We start from the raw sequence: 17,811 nt of genomic DNA on the forward strand, positions 1-17,811 counted from the left end.
GTGACCTGTATGGCTGTTGACCAAGTACGCCTAGAATTCATTTGTGTGTGTGAAAAGCCTTAGATATTATGTGATTGGGCCGGCACACAAAGGCAGTAAGGTTTATTGGCGCTCTGTACTTCTCCCTACTAGTCACGCATTTCATTTTTTCAAACCGATACCGATAATTTCCGATTGTCAGAGTTTGTTGTTGACGAACCCTAAGATGCAGAGATGGAGGCAGGCATGGAGTGAGAAAACATAATTTAGAAAAAAATAATAGAACTAGAACAACAAAGGTTACAAACAAAAGCGCGCATGTGGGCGGATTACAAACTAGGCTATGAACAAACCAAAACTGGAAGCAGGGAACAAAAAACAGTAGTGAAGTGAATTGAATTATATTTATATAGCGCTTTTCTCAAGTGACTCAAAGCGCTTTACATAGTGACACCCAATATCTAAGTTACATTTAAACCAGTGTGGGTGGCACTGGGAGCAGGTGGGTAAAGTGTCTTGCCCAAGGACACAACGGCGGTAACTAGGATGGCACAAGCGGGAATCGAACCTGCAACCCTCAAGTTGCTGACACGGCCACTCTACCAACCGAGCTATGCCACAGTAAGCTACACAAAGCAACCAAATATAGCTTACCGCTACGCTGCAACGACACGACAGGAGCGACAATACAGAAGCGGCATGCAATACAATAATCCAGCAGTGAATGGATGGGAAGACAGGTCTAAATAGGAATCGGGCTGATTGACACCAGGTGTGGCCAGGTGCCAATCAGCCGCAGCTGTGGGGGAACACAGCACTCCAGGAGAAAGACAGGAAACCAACAAAATAAGAGCGTTGACAGGAAACACTACACACACAGAGGAAACAAAGACAAATGCGGAGGAAAAAAACTAAAACATAGTCAAACTGTCATAGGCAAGCCTGACACCGATATTACATTTATAAGCATTCATCTCTAATTTATAACAATATAAATTGCAAAAAGACAGCAAGCCTAAAACATGCAATGTAATAAGGATGTACAGGTAAATGTTGACACAAGGTATGTTGCTTCACACCCAGCGCTTACCTTTTCTCTGAGGCGAATGCAGATGTCCTGCTGGTGTTGACGGTCTCTCTGGAGCTCCAGCTCCTCCTGGTAGGCGTCCCTTGCTTCCTGCAGGGTGGCGAGTGCTTTTGCCAGTAGTTCTTCCTGGTCCTGCTGCCACTGCTGGGCCAAGACCTTTATGTGCGTCTGGGTGAAGCGTTGCCTGGCCCCCAGACGCTCATGTTCCATCTGGAAGAAACACGGTGGAGAATGGTGGTGCTGTTGTTCCACCAAGCCTTTCAGACCGCTATCTCTTTAAGGCCTACTGAAATGAGATGTTCTTATTCAAACGGGGATAGCAGCTCCATTCTATGTGTCATACTTGATCATTTGGCCATATTGCCATCATTTTGCTGAAAGGATTTAGTATAGAACAGGGGTAGGGAACCTATGGCTCTAGAGCCAGATGTGGCTCTTTTGATGACTGCATCTGGCTCTCAGATAAATCTTAGCTGACATTGCTTAACACGATAGTTAGGAATAATTTCGCTGGTGCTAAAAATAACGTGCAAAATATAAAACATTCTCATGCATTTAAATCCGTCCATCCGTTTTCTACCGCACCTGTTCAAGAAGTCGCATTATTGGTAAGAAGTATTTTATGTCACGATGGGGGTCGTTCTCCCAGGAAGGCAGACGGACTACTCGGGACATGACATTTAGGTAAAAACATGATTTAATTTAAACTAAAAAAAGATACAAACAAAAATCGCTCACAGCGGAGGCACAACATGGGCTAAGAAACAAAGCTAACGCATAAACAGACTATGGACATAAATCAAACAAAACTTTCTTGGCATGGCATGAAGCACAAAACTATGGCAAGGCATGAAACAAGTCAGCACAGAGCAAGAAAAGATCACATTGACGCCAGGGCGACTGACTGGCAAAGACAAGCTTCAATATTGCCTCCGATTAGTGCTCGGGAAGCAGGTGAGCGGGCATTTTGTCCACCAGAGACGGGTGGACAAAATGAGTAACCAAGGAAACCAGACAAGGGAGTGGAAAAAAACAGGAACTTAAAGAGTCCAAAAGACAAACAGCACATGGCCAAACAAAAACATGATCAACAGACATGACATCTTATTTATTATTGGTTAGCTTCAGAATAACAATGTTATTAAAAAGAATAAAATACTTATTATACTCTAAAAATGTTGGTCTTACTTAAAAATGCACACATTTAGTTGTATTCAGTGTTAAAAAATATGAAATAGCTCTCACGGAAATACATATTGAAATATTTGGCTTTCATGGCTCTCAGCCAAAAAGGTTCCCGACCCCTGGTATAGAACATCGACGATAAAGTTTGCAAATTTTGGTCGCTAATAAAAAAGCCTTGCCTGTACCGGAAGTAGCAGACGATGTGCGCATGACGTCACGGGTTGTGGAGCTCCTCACATCTGAAGATTGTTTACAATCATGGCCACCAGCAGCGAGAGCCATTCGGACCGAGAAAGTGACAATTTCCCCATTAATTTGAGCGAGGATGAAAGATTCGTGGATGAGGAAAGTGAGAGTGAAGGACTAGAAAAAAACTAACAAAAACAAAAAAAACTAGACGGCAGAGCGATTCAGATGTTATTAATAATAATAATAATAATGGATTAGATTTAGATTGCGCTTTTGTATTGTTAGATACTCAAAGCGCTCACAGAGAAGTGGGAACCCATCATTTTATCACACCTGGTGGTGGTAAGCTACATCTGTAGCCACAGCTGCCCTGGGGTAGACTGACGGAAGCGTGGCTGCCAGTTCGCGCCTACGGCCCCTCCGACAACCACCAAACATTCATTCATTCACCAGTGTGAGCGGCACCGGGGGCAAGGGTGAAGTGTCCTGCCCAAGGACACAACGGCAGCGATTTGGATGTCAATAGGTGGGAAGCGAACCTGCAACCCTCAGGTTTCTGGAACGGCCGCTCTACCCACTATGCCATGCCGCCCCCAGATTGGACAAATTTAGGCGCCAGCGCCCCCCGCGAGCCCAAAAGGGAATAAGCGGTAGAAATTGGATGGATGGACTAGGATAATTCTGGAAAATCATTTATCTGCTTATTGTGTTACTAGTGTTTTAGTAAGATTATATGGTCGAACCTGTACAACCTAAAAGTCAGAAGGGTGTGGTAACCGCCAGTGTCTCCGAGGGAAGCCACGTTTCTCCACGAGGCCCGGGATGAGATTTTTTTTCTTTTCCCCTCCTCCACGGTGGAAGCTTCCGACGGTCGGGGGCGGCCGGTAGGAGGAGGCAAGAGAGTCCGCAGCTGCCTCTCTGACAGCTGCAGGAGGAACGACGCAAGCTCTCCGCTCATGTCTACGGTAAGAGCCGACTTATTACTACCATTTTCTCACCGAAACCTGCCGGTCGACATGTGGTAGGGAACCATGTTCGCTTGACCGCTCTGTTCCATAGTAAAGCTTCACCGTCATCTTTCGGGAATGTAAACAAGGAAACACCGGCTGTGTTTGTGTTGCTAAAGGCGGGCCGCAATACACCGCTTCCCACCTACATCTTTCTTCTTTGACGTCTCCATTATTAGTTGAACAAATTGCAAAATATTCAGCAACACAGATGTCCATAATACTGTAGAATTATGCGATGTAAAGAGACGACTTATAGCTGTCAACGGTGCTGGACCTAAATGTTCTCTACAACACTTAAAATGAGGACAAAGGTCTGTAATTTTCATCATAGGTACACTTCAACTGTGAGAGACAGAATGTGAAAAAAAAAATCCAGGAATTCCCATTGTAGGAATTTCAAAGAATTTATTTGTAAATTATGGTGGAAAATAAGTATTTGCTCAACCATTCAAAGCTCTCACTGATGGAAGGAGATTTTGACTCAAAATCTCACGATACATGGAACCATTCATTCTTTCCTTAACACGGATCAATCGTCCTGTCCCCTTAGCAGAAAAACAGCCCCAAAGCATGATGTTTCCACCCCCATGCTTCACAGTAGGTGTGGTGTTCTTGGGATGCAACTCAGTATTCTTCTTCCTCCAAACACGACGAGTTGAGTTTATACCAAAAATTTCTATTTTGGTTTCATCTGACCACATGACATTCTCCCAATCCTCTGCTGTATCATCCGTGTATCCATTTTGGTATAAACTCAACTCGTCATGTTTGGAGGAAGAATGCATCCCAAGAACACCATACCTACTGTGAAGCATGTGTCACACCTATGGATCATGTTTTGTTTTGTCATGTTATGTTTTTGATTTTGGACAATCAGTCACGTTTTGCACTTCTTGGTTTTGTTTGTTTCCATGCCAACCTCGTTAGTTTTCACCTGTCACGTCCCTGTTCTCAGCCTCACCTGTTTTCACTAATCTTCACAGCTATTTAAGTCACTCTTTTTCTTGTCCTCGTCCTGGGATCCTCACACTCACACACTCACACCCTACCCATGCTGTCCAAACCTTTACGTCCTGTCCACAGTTCCATGCCGAGTAAGTTTATATATTTATGCCACAGTGCACTCTTTTGTTTCATGTCTTTAGTCCTGCCATTGTGCTGTTTTTAGATTAGATTAGATAGTACTTTATTTAGTCCGTCAGGAGAGTTCCTTCAGGAAAATTACAATTTTCAGCACAATCCCATTCAAGATCAGACAAACATTACAGGGAGACAGAACAGGATCGCTGACGGGTCTGCCGGCTTCCAGCGCCCCTTACAAAAAAGATGACATACAGGTAAACAAGGGGGGGGGGGGGGGGGGAGATAGGGGGAAGGGAGAAAGTAATAGAAGATTAAAATAAAATAAAAATAAAAAATGGACAGAATTTCTAGGCGCAGTCAAGGCGTTGAGGGGGTTCCGGTTTGGTGACCGCGGGATTAGATCTCTGCTTTTTGCAGATGATGTGGTCCTGATGGCTTCATCTGACCGGGATCTTCAGCTCTCGCTGGATCGGTTCGCAGCCGAGTGTGAAGCGACCGGAATGAGAATCAGCACCTCCAAGTCCGAGTCCATGGTTCTCGTCCGGAAAAGGGTGGAGTGCCATCTCCGGGTTGGGGAGGAGACCCTGCCCCAAGTGGAGGAGTTCAAGTACCTAGGAGTCTTGTTCACGAGTGAGGGAAGAGTGGATCGTGAGATCGACAGGCGGATCGGTGCGGCGTCTTCAGTAATGCGGACGTTGTATCGATCCGTTGTGGTGAAGAAGGAGCTGAGCCGGAAGGCAAAGCTCTCAATTTACCGGTCGATCTACGTTCCCATCCTCACCTATGGTCATGAGCTTTGGGTCATGACCGAAAGGATAAGATCACGGGTACAAGCGGCCGAAATGAGTTTCCTCTCCCTTAGAGATAGGGTGAGAAGCTCTGCCATCCGGGAGGAACTCAAAGTAAAGCCGCTGCTCCTTCACATGGAGAGGAGCCAGATGAGGTGGTTCGGGCATCTGGTCAGGATGCCACCCGAACGCCTCCCTAGGGAGGTGTTTAGGGCACGTCCAACCGGTAGGAGGCCACGGGGAAGACCCAGGACACGTTGGGAAGACTATGTCTCCCGGCTGGCCTGGGAACGCCTCGGGATCCCCCGGGAAGAGCTAGACGAAGTGGCTGGGGAGAGGGAAGTCTGGGTTTCCCTGCTTAGGCTGTTGCCCCCGCAACCCGACCTCGGATAAGCGGAAGATGATGGATGGATGGATAAAAAATCGGTCTTAGCCTGGGCCCTGGAGTGGGGGTGCAGACTGAGGCCAAGGGAAAAAAAACAACTTTTTGTTCTAAGTTTTAGTATAGATTAGTATCCGCCATCGCGCGCGCTTTTTGTGTTGCCTTTTTTTTTGTTTATTTGTTTATTAAATAAACATTCATGCCTGACTCGTCCCACATCATCCTTGCATCGAGGAAGCACAAACATCCACAGCCCCAGCCTGACAGCATGGGGGTGGAAACATCATGCTTTGGGGCTGTTTTTCTGCTAAGGGGACAGGACGATTGATCCGTGTTAAGGAAAGAATGAATGGGGCCATGTATCGTGAGATTTTGAGTCAAAACCTCCTTCCATCAGTGAGACCTTTGAATGGTTGACCAAATACTTATTTTCCACCATCATTTACAAATAAATTCTTTAAAATTCCTACAATGGGAATTCCTGGATTTTTTTTTCACATTCTGTCTCTCACAGTTGAAGTGTACCTATGATGAAAATTACAGACCTCTGTCATCATTTTAAGTGGGAGAACTTGCACAATCGCTGGCTGACTAAATACTTTTTTGCCCCACTGTGTGTGTGTGTGTGTGTGTGTATGTATATATATATATATATAAATGTATATTGTAGTCAAGGTTTCTGTGGTTAATCCGTCATACAGTGCTCAATACCTAGGGTAAAGCGGAATATACGTTAGGTCAGACAAAAACATAGAGGCTATATCATCCCTACAAGCCTGTTTCACAGGTTTCCCTGCTTCTCTGGGGATTTGATTAAAATCCCCACATTTTTCAGCTGTTTCTACGGGTACATGCTAACACTTTATGCATGTACGGAATGTGTTTTTCTAAAATTATAACCACCACCAAAATGTAGATATATGTCTGTGTTTCTATTAATTGTGCAATGGAAACGTAGCCTTTGTATTAACAGTGACCGTGATTGCCTCAAATTTCAGGTGGCTGCTTAACTGCCCCACTGTACAGTCCACAATAAAGGCAGTTGGCCCAAAGCGAAAGGCTTTTCTCCGATTTGAGTTTTGCCGGTGCTCTCCTCTCCTGGCTGTGATATGTCCTGAAGGAAAGCAGCTCTTTTCTGTGTGAGGGCTGCCACAAGCTATTCATCATTGTGTCATGGCTCGCTTTGGCTGCATCACTTGGCTGCTCCAATGGAACACAGGGAATGATATTCATCTCTGGGCTAATAGCGGCTAACTGATGGTGGGAAGGCATTATAGGGCTCGCTGGTTTTACTGAAAATAAGTGAACAGACCGGCCAGCCAATGGAGCACCGGAGGAGGTGAAGCAAATCGTGGTTATTAATGTATAAAAGTGTCAAATTTGCACCCTTTGTCCTTAATTTCTATGCCACCTTCTCCCTCACTGTCACTATGATATTGGGGTTTGAAATGGACAAAGTTTGTCCCGAAAGTCCACGCCCCCTCCAGCTCCATGCGGACCTGAGTGAGGACAGCCTGTTTTCACGTCCGCTTTCCCACATTATAAAAAGTGTGTCTGCCCAATGACGTTTTAACTAAAAAATGATCAAGGGCGAGTTCTTGGTTTCTTATGTGGGGTTATTGTTAGGCAGTTTCATTAACGTCCTCCCAGCGCGGTAACAACACACAACAACAGCAGTCACGTTTTCATCTACCGTAAAGCAGTTTGTCTGCCGTAAACAGCAATGTTGTGACACTCTTAAACAGGACAATACTGCCATCTACTGTACATGAACCGCAACACCTCCAGGGAACTTCAACCCTTTACTAATACCCTCCTCCATTCACATCCCATCTCCCCGGATTGTAAATAACCTAATGTAAATAATCGAATGTATTTCTAATGTATATACCTGTTGTTATGCTATCTGAACTCACTATGTTCTCTGCTCGCTGTACATATCCTACTAAGTAAGACTTACACTGTTTCAATGTCCATTTCTTTGTTGATGCAATTGTTGATGACTGAAGTACTGATTTCAACCAAAGCTCCTCATGAAAATAAGTCAACAAACAGGCCAGCCAATGGAGCACCGGAGGAGGTGAAGCAAATCGTGGTTATTAATGTATAAAAGTGTCTAATTTGCAGTGGATCCACCCTTTGTCCTTAATTTCTATGCCACCTTCTCCCTCACTGTCTCTATCATATTGGGGTTTGACATGGACAAATTTTGTCCCGAAAATCGTGATTCAAATTCAAATCGATTTTTTCCCACACCCGTAATTACAATCTTGTTTTATTTTTCAATAAGTCTCTCAGTTACATTCCAGCAATTATCTTTTTCTTTTTCGTTCTCGCTCGCACTCTGGCTCCAGCCCCAACCCCGTCTCTCCTCCTGGCTGCTGCTTATAAACAGAGCGACAGGTGATTAGATAACAAGGCTCAGGTGGGCCATCCACGCACCTGTCGCTGATTTCAAGGCCGGTCCTGGCAACACCCCGCTTCGCTGCAGACCCGCAGGCCACGCCCCCTCCATAGTTAGCTTTAGAATAACATTGTTATTACAAAGATTAAGAGACCTATTATTATACTCTAGAACAGTGTTTTTCAACCACTGGTGTGCCGTGAGATACAGTCTGGTGTGCTGTGGGAGATTATCTAATTTCACCTATTTGGGTTAAAAATATGTTTTGCAAACCTGTAAACATAGTCTGCAAATGACGTGTTGTTGAGTGTCGGTGCTGTCTGGAGCTCGGCAGAGTAACCATGTAATACCCTTCCATATCAGTCGGTGGCAGCCAGTAGCTAATCGCTTTGTAGATGTCGGAAACAGCGGGAGGCAGGGTGCAGGTAAAAAGGTGTCTAATGCTTAAACCAAAAAATTAACAAGAGGTGAGTGCCCCTAAGAAAAGGCATTGAAGCTCATGGGAAGGCTATGCAGAAAACGAATGGCTACAAAATAAAGAAAAACAAAATGCTGGACGACAGCAAAGACTTACTGTGGAGCAGAAAACGGCGTCCACAAAGTACATCCGAACATGAAATGACAATCAACAATGTCCCCACAAAGAAGGATTAAAAGAACTAAAATATTCTGGATTGCTAAAACAAAGTAGATGCGGGAAATAGCGCTCAAAGGAAAACATGAAACTGCTACAAGAAAATACCAAAAAAAGAGAGAATGCCACCAAAATAGGAGCGCAAGACAAAACACTACACACAGGACAATAGCAAAAAAGTCAAAATAAGTCAGGCGGTGACAGTGCGCCTACTTTGAGACAAGAACTATGGTGATGCATGCTTGGTTATGGTTTAAAGTAATATCCTTTTTACTGTCAACCGAGTTTCGTTTTTTAATAATCACCTATTTGGGTTAAAAATATGTTTTGCAAACCTGTAAATATAGTCCTTAAATGACGTGTTGTTGTTGAGTGTCGGTGCTGTCTGGAGCTCGGCAGAGTAACCATGTAATACCCTTCCATATCAGTCGGTGGCAGCTAGTAGCTAATCGCTTTGTAGATGTCGGAAACAGCGGGAGGCAGGGTGCAGGTAAAAAGGTGTCTAATGCTTAAACCAAAAAATTAACAAGAGGTGAGTGCCCCTAAGAAAAGGCATTGAAGCTCATGGGAAGGCTATGCAGAAAACGAATGGCTACAAAATAAAGAAAAACAAAATGCTGGACGACAGCAAAGACTTACTGTGGAGCAGAAAACGGCGTCCACAAAGTACATCCGAACATGAAATGACAATCAACAATGTCCCCACAAAGAAGGATTAAAAGAACTAAAATATTCTTGATTGCTAAAACAAAGTAGATGCGGGAAATAGCGTTCAAAGGAAAACATGAAACTTCTACAAGAAAATACCAAAAAAAGAGAGAATGCCACCAAAATAGGAGCGCAAGACAAAACACTACACACAGGACAATAGCAAAAAAGTCAAAATAAGTCAGGCGGTGACAGTGCGCCTACTTTGAGACAAGAACTATAGTGATGCATGCTTGGTTATGGTTTAAAGTCATATCCAACAATTGCAACAACGACTTTTTACTGTCAACCGAGTTTCGTTTTTTAATAATCAACTATTTGGGTTAAAAATATGTTTTGCAAACCTGTAAATTTAGTCTGCAAATGACATGTTGTTGTTGAGTGTCGGTGCTGTCTGGAGCTTGGCAGAGTAACCATGTAATACCCTTCCATATCAGTCGGTGGCAGCCAGTAGCTAATCGCTTTGTAGATGTCGGAAACAGCGGGAGGCAGGGTGCAGGTAAAAAGGTGTCTAATGCTTAAACCAAAAAATTAACAAGAGGTGAGTGCCCCTAAGAAAAGGCATTGAAGCTCATGGGAAGGCTATGCAGAAAACGAATGGCTACAAAATAAAGAAAAACAAAATGCTGGACGACAGCAAAGACTTACTGTGGAGCAGAAAACGGCGTCCACAAAGTACATCCGAACATGACATGACAATCAACAATGTCCCCACAAAGAAGGATTAAAAGAACTAAAATATTCTTGATTGCTAAAAAAAAGTAGATGCGGGAAATAGCGCTCAAAGGAAAACATGAAACTGCTACAAGAAAATACCAAAAAAAGAGAGAATGCCACCAAAATAGGAGCGCAAGACAAAACACTACACACAGGACAATAGCAAAAAAGTCAAAATAAGTCAGGCGGTGACAGTACGCCTACTTTGAGACAAGAACTATAGTGATGCATGCTTGGTTATGGTTTAAAGTAATATCCAACAATTGCAACAACGACTTTTTACTGTCAACCGAGTTTCGTTTTTTAATAATCCCCTATTTGGGTAAAAAATATGTTTTGCAAACCTGTAAATATAGTCCTTAAATGACGTGTTGTTGTTGAGTGTCGGTGCTGTCTGGAGCTCGGCAGAGTAACCGTGTAACACTCTTCCATATCAGTCGGTGGCAGCCAGTAGCTAATCGCTTTGTAGATGTCGGAAACAGCGGGAGGCAGGGTGCAGGTAAAAAGGCGTCTAATGCTTAAACCAAAAAATTAACAAGAGGTGAGTGTCCCTAAGAAAAGGCATTGAAGCTCATGGGAAGGCTATGCAGAAAACGAATGGCTACAAAATAAAGAAAAACAAAATGCTGGACGACAGCAAAGACTTACTGTGGAGCAGAAAACGGCGTCCACAAAGTACATCCGAACATGAAATGACAATCAACAATGTCCCCACAAAGAAGGATTAAAAGAACTAAAATATTCTTGATTGCTAAAACAAAGTAGATGCGGGAAATAGCGCTCAAAGGAAAACATGAAACTGCTACAAGAAAATACCAAAAAAAGAGAGAATGCCACCAAAATAGGAGCGCAAGACAAAACACTACACACAGGACAATAGCAAAAAAGTCAAAATAAGTCAGGCGGTGACAGTGCGCCTACTTTGAGACAAGAACTATGGTGATGCATGCTTGGTTATGGTTTAAAGTAATATCCTTTTTACTGTCAACCGAGTTTCGTTTTTTAATAATCACCTATTTGGGTTAAAAATATGTTTTGCAAACCTGTAAATATAGTCCTTAAATGACGTGTTGTTGTTGAGTGTCGGTGCTGTCTGGAGCTCGGCAGAGTAACCATGTAATACCCTTCCATATCAGTCGGTGGCAGCCAGTAGCTAATCGCTTTGTAGATGTCGGAAACAGCGGGAGGCAGGGTGCAGGTAAAAAGGTGTCTAATGCTTAAACCCAAAAAATTAACAAGAGGTGAGTGCCCCTAAGAAAAGGCATTGAAGCTCATGGGAAGGCTATGCAGAGTACGAATGGCTACAAAATAAAGAAAAACAGAATGCTGGACGACAGCAAAGACTTACTGTGGAGCAAAAACGGCGTCCACAAAGTACATCCGAACATGACATGACAATCAACAATGTCCCCACAAAGAAGGATTAAAAGAACTGAAATATTCTTGATTGCTAAAACAAAGTAGATGCGGGAAATAGCGCTCAAAGGAAAACATGAAACTGCTACAAGAAAATACCAAAAAAAGAGAGAATGCCACCAAAATAGGAGCGCAAGACAAAACACTACACACAGGACAATAGCAAAAAAGTCAAAATAAGTCAGGCGGTGACAGTGCGCCTACTTTGAGACAAGAACTATGGTGATGCATGCTTGGTTATGGTTTGAAGTAATATCCAACAATTGCAACGACTTTTTACTGTCAACCGAGTTTCGTTTTTTAATAATCACCTATTTGGGTTAAAAACATGTTTTGCAAACCTGTAAATATAGTCCTTAAATGACGTGTTGTTGTTGAGTGTCGGTGCTGTCTGGAGCTCGGCAGAGTAACCATGTAATACCCTTCCATATCAGTAGGTGGCAGCCAGTAGCTAATCGCTTTGTAGATGTCGGAAACAGCGGGAGGCAGGGTGCAGGTAAAAAGGTGTCTAATGCTTAAACCAAAAAATTAACAAGAGGTGAGTGCCCCTAAGAAAAGGCATTGAAGCTAATGGGAAGGCTATGCAGAGTACGAATGGCTAAAAAATAAAGAAAAACAAAATGCTGGACGACAGCAAAGACTTACTGTGGAGCAGAAAATGGCGTCCACAAAGTACATCCGAACATGACATGACAATCAACAATGTCCCCACAAAGAAGGATTAAAAGAACTAAAATATTCTTGATTGCTAAAACAAAGTAGATGCGGGAAACAGCGCTCAAAGGAAAACATGAAACTGCTATGAGAAAATACCAAAAAAAGAGAAAATGCCACAGCAAAAAAGTCAAAATAAGTCAGGCGGTGACAGTACGCCTACTTTGAGACAAGAGCTTTAGTGATGCATGCTTGGTTAAGGTTTAAAGTCATCATATCCAACAATTGCAACAACGACTTTTTACTGTCAACCGAGTTTAGTTTTTTAATAATTTCTGCCGGTGGTGTGACTCCGGATTTTTTCAACACAAAAAAATGTGCCTTGGTTTAAAAAAGGTTGAAAAACACTGCTCTAGAAATGTTGGTCTTGCTTAAAAATGCACACGTTTAGTTGTGTTCAGTGTTAAAAAAAATATTATATGGCTCTTACGGAAACACATTTTAAAATATTTGGCTTCTTGGTTCTCTCAGCCAAAAAGGTTCCTGACCTCTGTCTTAATGGGTTTAATCCCCTTTCTGACACCTGATGTCTCAGGAGTCCATTCATCCATCCATCCATCTTCTTCCCCTTATCCGAGGTCGGGTCGCGGGGGCAACAGCCTAAGCAGGGAAACCCAGTCCGTTATTTTTAAAGGGGAACATTATCACAATTTCAAAAGGGTTAATAAAAACAATAAAAATCAGTTCCCAGTGGCTTGTTGTATTTTTTGAAGTTTTTTTCTAAATTTTACCGGTCTCTGAATATCCCTAAATAAAGCTTTAAAGTGCCTTTTTTTCGGCTCCCTGTGAAGACACTGGCCATTTCCCTGTGACGTCATACAGTGCTGCCAATGTAAACAAACAATGGGAATACCACAGCAAGATATAGCGACATTAGCTCGGATTCAAACTCGGATTTCAGCGACTTAAGCGATTCAACAGATTACGCATGTATTGAAACAGATGGTTGGAGTATGAAAACATTGAAGAAGAAACTGAAGCTATTGAGCGAATAGCTATTGACGCTATTCATAGCCATAGCATGGTCGAATAGCTGCGTTAGCATCGCCGGTTAAATGTGCGGACAAAACGATCAGGACTTTCGCATCTTGTGACCCTGAAGCAACATAAATCCGTCGATTGGTAAGTGTTTGTTTCGCATTAAATGTGGGTGGAAGGAAACGTAATATAGTTGCAAATGCATCTCCAGGTTATCCATACATCTCTGTTCCATGTCTGCTTTAGCACCGCCGGTAAATAGCATGTTAGCATCGATTAGCGTAGCATGTTAGCATCTATTAGCTGGCAGTCAACATCAACAAAACTCACCTTTGTGATTTCTGTGACTTTATAGTTGCAAATGCATCTGCAGGTTATCCATACATCTCTGTTCCATGTCTGCTTTAGCACCGCCGGTAAATAGCATGTTAGCATCGATTAGCGTAGCATGTTAGCATCGATTAGCTGGCAGTCAACATCAACAAAACTCACCTTTGTGATTTCTGTGACTTTATAGTTGCAAATGCATCTGCAGGTTATCCATACATCTCTGTGGCATGTCTGTCTTAGCATCGCCGGTCAAATGTGGAGACACTCTGGCACATTCAATGGGGGTCTGGCGGCAGACACTTTGGCATCTTCGGGCCAGTGGTGCAACTTGAATCCCTCCCTGTTAGTGTTGTTACACCCTCCGACAACACACTGTCGAGGCATGATGTCTCCAAGCTTCCAAAAAATAGTCAAAAAAACAGAAAATAACAGAGCTGAGACCCGGTGTTTGTAATGTGTTGAAAATGACGTCTGTATTACCTCGGTGACGTCATCGCCTCCAGCTCGGTAAACAGAAAGGCGTTTAATTCGCCCAAATTTATCCATTTAGAGTTCGGAAATCGGTTAAAAAAATAGATGGACTTTTTTCTGCACCATCAAGGTATATAATGACGCTTACATAGGTCTGGTGATAATGTTCCCCTTTAAAGACGTGCGGTTCAAAGATGCAATGTTGGCTATGATGTAGCAGAGCTATCTGATATCTCACATGACCCAAAACTAATGTTGTGTCGTTCGCGAACGATTTGTTTGAACGAACAAATCTTTTGAGTGAACGTACTGAACCGAATCACTTCATGAACTGATTCGTTCCGTTCTCAGTTCAGTTGAGCTCCGCCGCGACCATGCAGGTATGAGCGGAACTGGCGCATTCTGCGACTCGCTGAACCCTCGACGTCGGCCAACGACGCAGCCAGCTACTCATCATAGGGGCGGGGGGAGGGACTGAGTGAACGATTCGTTCACCGCGGATTAACGACATGAATCACTCAGCGAATGACAACGCTCTCGCTCTCTGCACTGCTTGCCCCAATGCAAGCAGTGCATTATTATTTTAATTTCAGTGCAATAAAATATATTTAACAACCAAGACATTTAGTCACACTTTGTTTATTGGACAGGCCGGAAACGCACACACAGTTTTTGTTCAAAGTAACAGAATCTCTACTACAGCTGCAATGTCTGTTTGCGAACGTCAAGGGGAGTCTGTCAGGGCAGAGAGCGATTCGCGTCTGTCGCCCTCTGGCCCACAGAACTGTAGCTGAGTGATTCAGGTTCGCTTCACGAACCTACAAGAACTGACTGGTTGTCGCTGCACTCACTTATTCATTCAGAATCAGGACGGACAGAGAGAACTGACTGTGTCGCGGAGGAGGACGTCACAGGCGACACGGTAAAGAATCTGGGTATCATCTTCGACCCAACTCTCTCCTTTGAGGCACACATTAAAAGCGTTACTAAAACGGCCTTCTTTCATCTCCGTAATATCGCTAAAATTCGCTCCATTCTGTCCACTAAAGACGCTGAGATCATTATCCATGCGTTTGTTACGTCTCGTCTCGACTACTGTAACGTATTATTTTCGGGTCTCCCCATGTCTAGCATTAAAAGATTACAGTTGGTACAAAATGCGGCTGATAGACTTTTGACAAGAACAAGAAAGTTTGATCACATTACGCCTGTACTGTATATACCTTTATATACATATATACATACATATATACCTGTACTGGCTCACCTGCACTGGCTTCCTGTGCACTTAAGATGTGACTTTAAGGTTTTACTACTTACGTATAAAATACTACACGGTCTAGCTCCATCCTATCTTGCCGATTGTATTGTACCATATGTCCCGGCAAGAAATCTGCGTTCAAAGGACTCCGGCTTGTTAGTGATTCCCAAAGCCCAAAAAAAGTCTGCGGGCTATAGAGCGTTTTCCGTTCGGGCTCCAGTACTCTGGAATGCCCTCCCGGTAACAGTTCGAGATGCCACCTCAGTAGAAGCATTTAAGTCTCACCTTAAAACTCATTTGTATACTCTAGCCTTTAAATAGACTCCCTTTTTAGACCAGTTGATCTGCCGTTTCTTTTCTTTTTCTTCTATGTCCCACTCTCCCTTGTGGATGGGGTCCGGTCCGGTCCGATCCGGTGGCCATGTACTGCTTGCCTGTGTATCGGCTGGGGACATCTCTGCGATGCTGATCCGCCTCCGCTTGGGATGGTTTCCTGCTGGCTCCGCTGTGAACGGGACTCTCGCTGCTGTGTTGGATCCGCTTTGGACTGGACTCTCGCGACTGTGTTGGATCCATTGTGGATTGAACTTTCACAGTATCATGTTAGACCCGCTCGACATCCATTGCTTTCCTCCACTCTAAGGTTCTCATAGTCATTATTGTCACCGACGTCCCACTGGGTGTGAGTTTTCCTTGCCCTTATGTGGGCCTACCGAGGATGTCGTGGTGGTTTGTGCAGCCCTTTGAGACACTAGTGATTTAGGGCTATATAAGTAAACATTGATTGATTGATTGATTGATGGAGGCTCTCGTTCAGTCACTGTGCGCGTCGTTCATTGGGTGATGAGGGCTTGTGTCGTTCGCGAACTGACACACACCGAGATCTGCCGCCGGGGAAGCTGTTACTGACCGACTCACGATTCGCCGACCCTCCGCTGCAGAAGTGATTCAGGTTCACGTACTGTGGCGCTGTGTCAGTCACTCACTGCCTGGTGTACTGCATGCAAAGAGCTGTGTAGGGACTCGCGCGGTCACCCTATTTGCTGCTTCTCCTGCGAATGTCTGCACCGTACCGTACTACGCACGGGATTCGGTGAACACATTTTTGGAACGACTCAATTTGAGGAACTGATTCTAGTGATTCAGTACAGTCAAAGGAACTGCCGATCCCATCACTACCCAAAACCAACTGCACCAATCCGTAAAGGTAATCAGAGCTAAGTAGCGGTACCAATTTTCCTGAGGGGAGAGATATTTATTTCTTCAAGGACGTATGAATGTGTCCGTTTATAAAGTAATACCTCACTCAAACTGCACAAACATCCATTCTGTGTCTCTATGAATAGCGCACCAAACGACCAGGGCTGATAAAACGGCTCCCCTGATACACTCGGACAAGACTAAGTTAGTCTCACGCCCGATATGGAACATTATGAGAGAATTACTCTGAACCCCTGCCAGTGCTCTGTCATGAGGGCACCACTAAGAGCGTTTGAAGATAATGGATCATGGCGAGTCCAATCGGGCAAAAGAAAGAGCTCCACTCACCTTTGACATAATTTAGATGTGAGGATGAGCTAAAAAAGTCATGCTTTCATTCTGTCAAATTTTCCATCCATCCGTTTCCTACCGCTTGAACTATTCTCGGGTGACGGGGGTGCTGGAGCTTATCGCAGCTGCATTCGGGCGGAAGGCTGAGTACTAGTGTTGTCCCGATACCAATATTTTGGTAGCGCTACCAAATTTTTTTTTTTATACTTTGGACTCCGCCAAGGCTGTCCTTTGTCACCGATTCTGTTCATAACTTTTATGGACAGAATTTCTAGGCGCAGTCAAGGCGTTGAGGGGTTCCGGTTTGGTGACCGCAGGATTAGGTCTCTGCTTTTTGCAGATGATGTGGTCCTGATGGCTTCATCTGACCGGGATCTTCAGCTCTCGCTGGATCGGTTCGCAGCCGAGTGTGAAGCGACCGGAATGAGAATCAGCACCTCCAAGTCCGAGTCCATGGTTCTCGCCCGGAAAAGGGTGGAGTGCCATCTCCGGGTTGGGGAGGAGACCCTGCCCCAAGTGGAGGAGTTCAAGTACCTAGGAGTCTTGTTCACGAGTGAGGGAAGAGTGGATCGTGAGATCGACAGGCGGATCGGTGCGGCGTCTTCAGTAATGTGGACGTTGTACCGATCCGTTGTGGTGAAGAAGGAGCTGAGCCGGAAGGCAAAGCTCTCAATTTACCGGTCGATCTACGTTCCCATCCTCACCTATGGTCATGAGCTTTGGGTCATGACCGAAAGGATAAGATCACGGGTACAAGCGGCCGAAATGAGTTTCCTCCGCCGTGTGGCGGGTCCCTCCCTTAGAGATAGGGTGAGAAGCTCTGCCATCCGGGAGGAACTCAAAGTAAAGCCGCTGCTCCTTCACATCGAGAGGAGCCAGATGAGGTGGTTCGGGCTTCTGGTCAGGATGCCACCCGAACGCCTC

At 44.3% G+C, this 17,811-nt stretch overlaps 1 protein-coding gene across 3 annotated transcripts in view; it reads right to left on the reverse strand.

The window, feature by feature from the left end:
- The window catches only part of LOC133537886 (coiled-coil domain-containing protein 148-like), a 106,061-nt gene that overhangs the window by 48,002 nt on the left and 40,248 nt on the right, over window positions 1–17,811 (reverse strand). For all 3 annotated transcript variants that reach the window (XM_061879009.1, XM_061879008.1, XM_061879010.1), the window contains one exon: window positions 1,070–1,276. In XM_061879009.1, coding sequence (XP_061734993.1) covers window positions 1,070–1,276 — 207 coding nt within the window. The remainder of the gene's footprint in view (window positions 1–1,069; window positions 1,277–17,811) is intronic.

Source organism: Nerophis ophidion, linkage group LG19 (assembly GCF_033978795.1).
Source record: "Nerophis ophidion isolate RoL-2023_Sa linkage group LG19, RoL_Noph_v1.0, whole genome shotgun sequence".
Taxonomy (NCBI): Eukaryota; Metazoa; Chordata; class Actinopteri; order Syngnathiformes; family Syngnathidae; genus Nerophis; species Nerophis ophidion.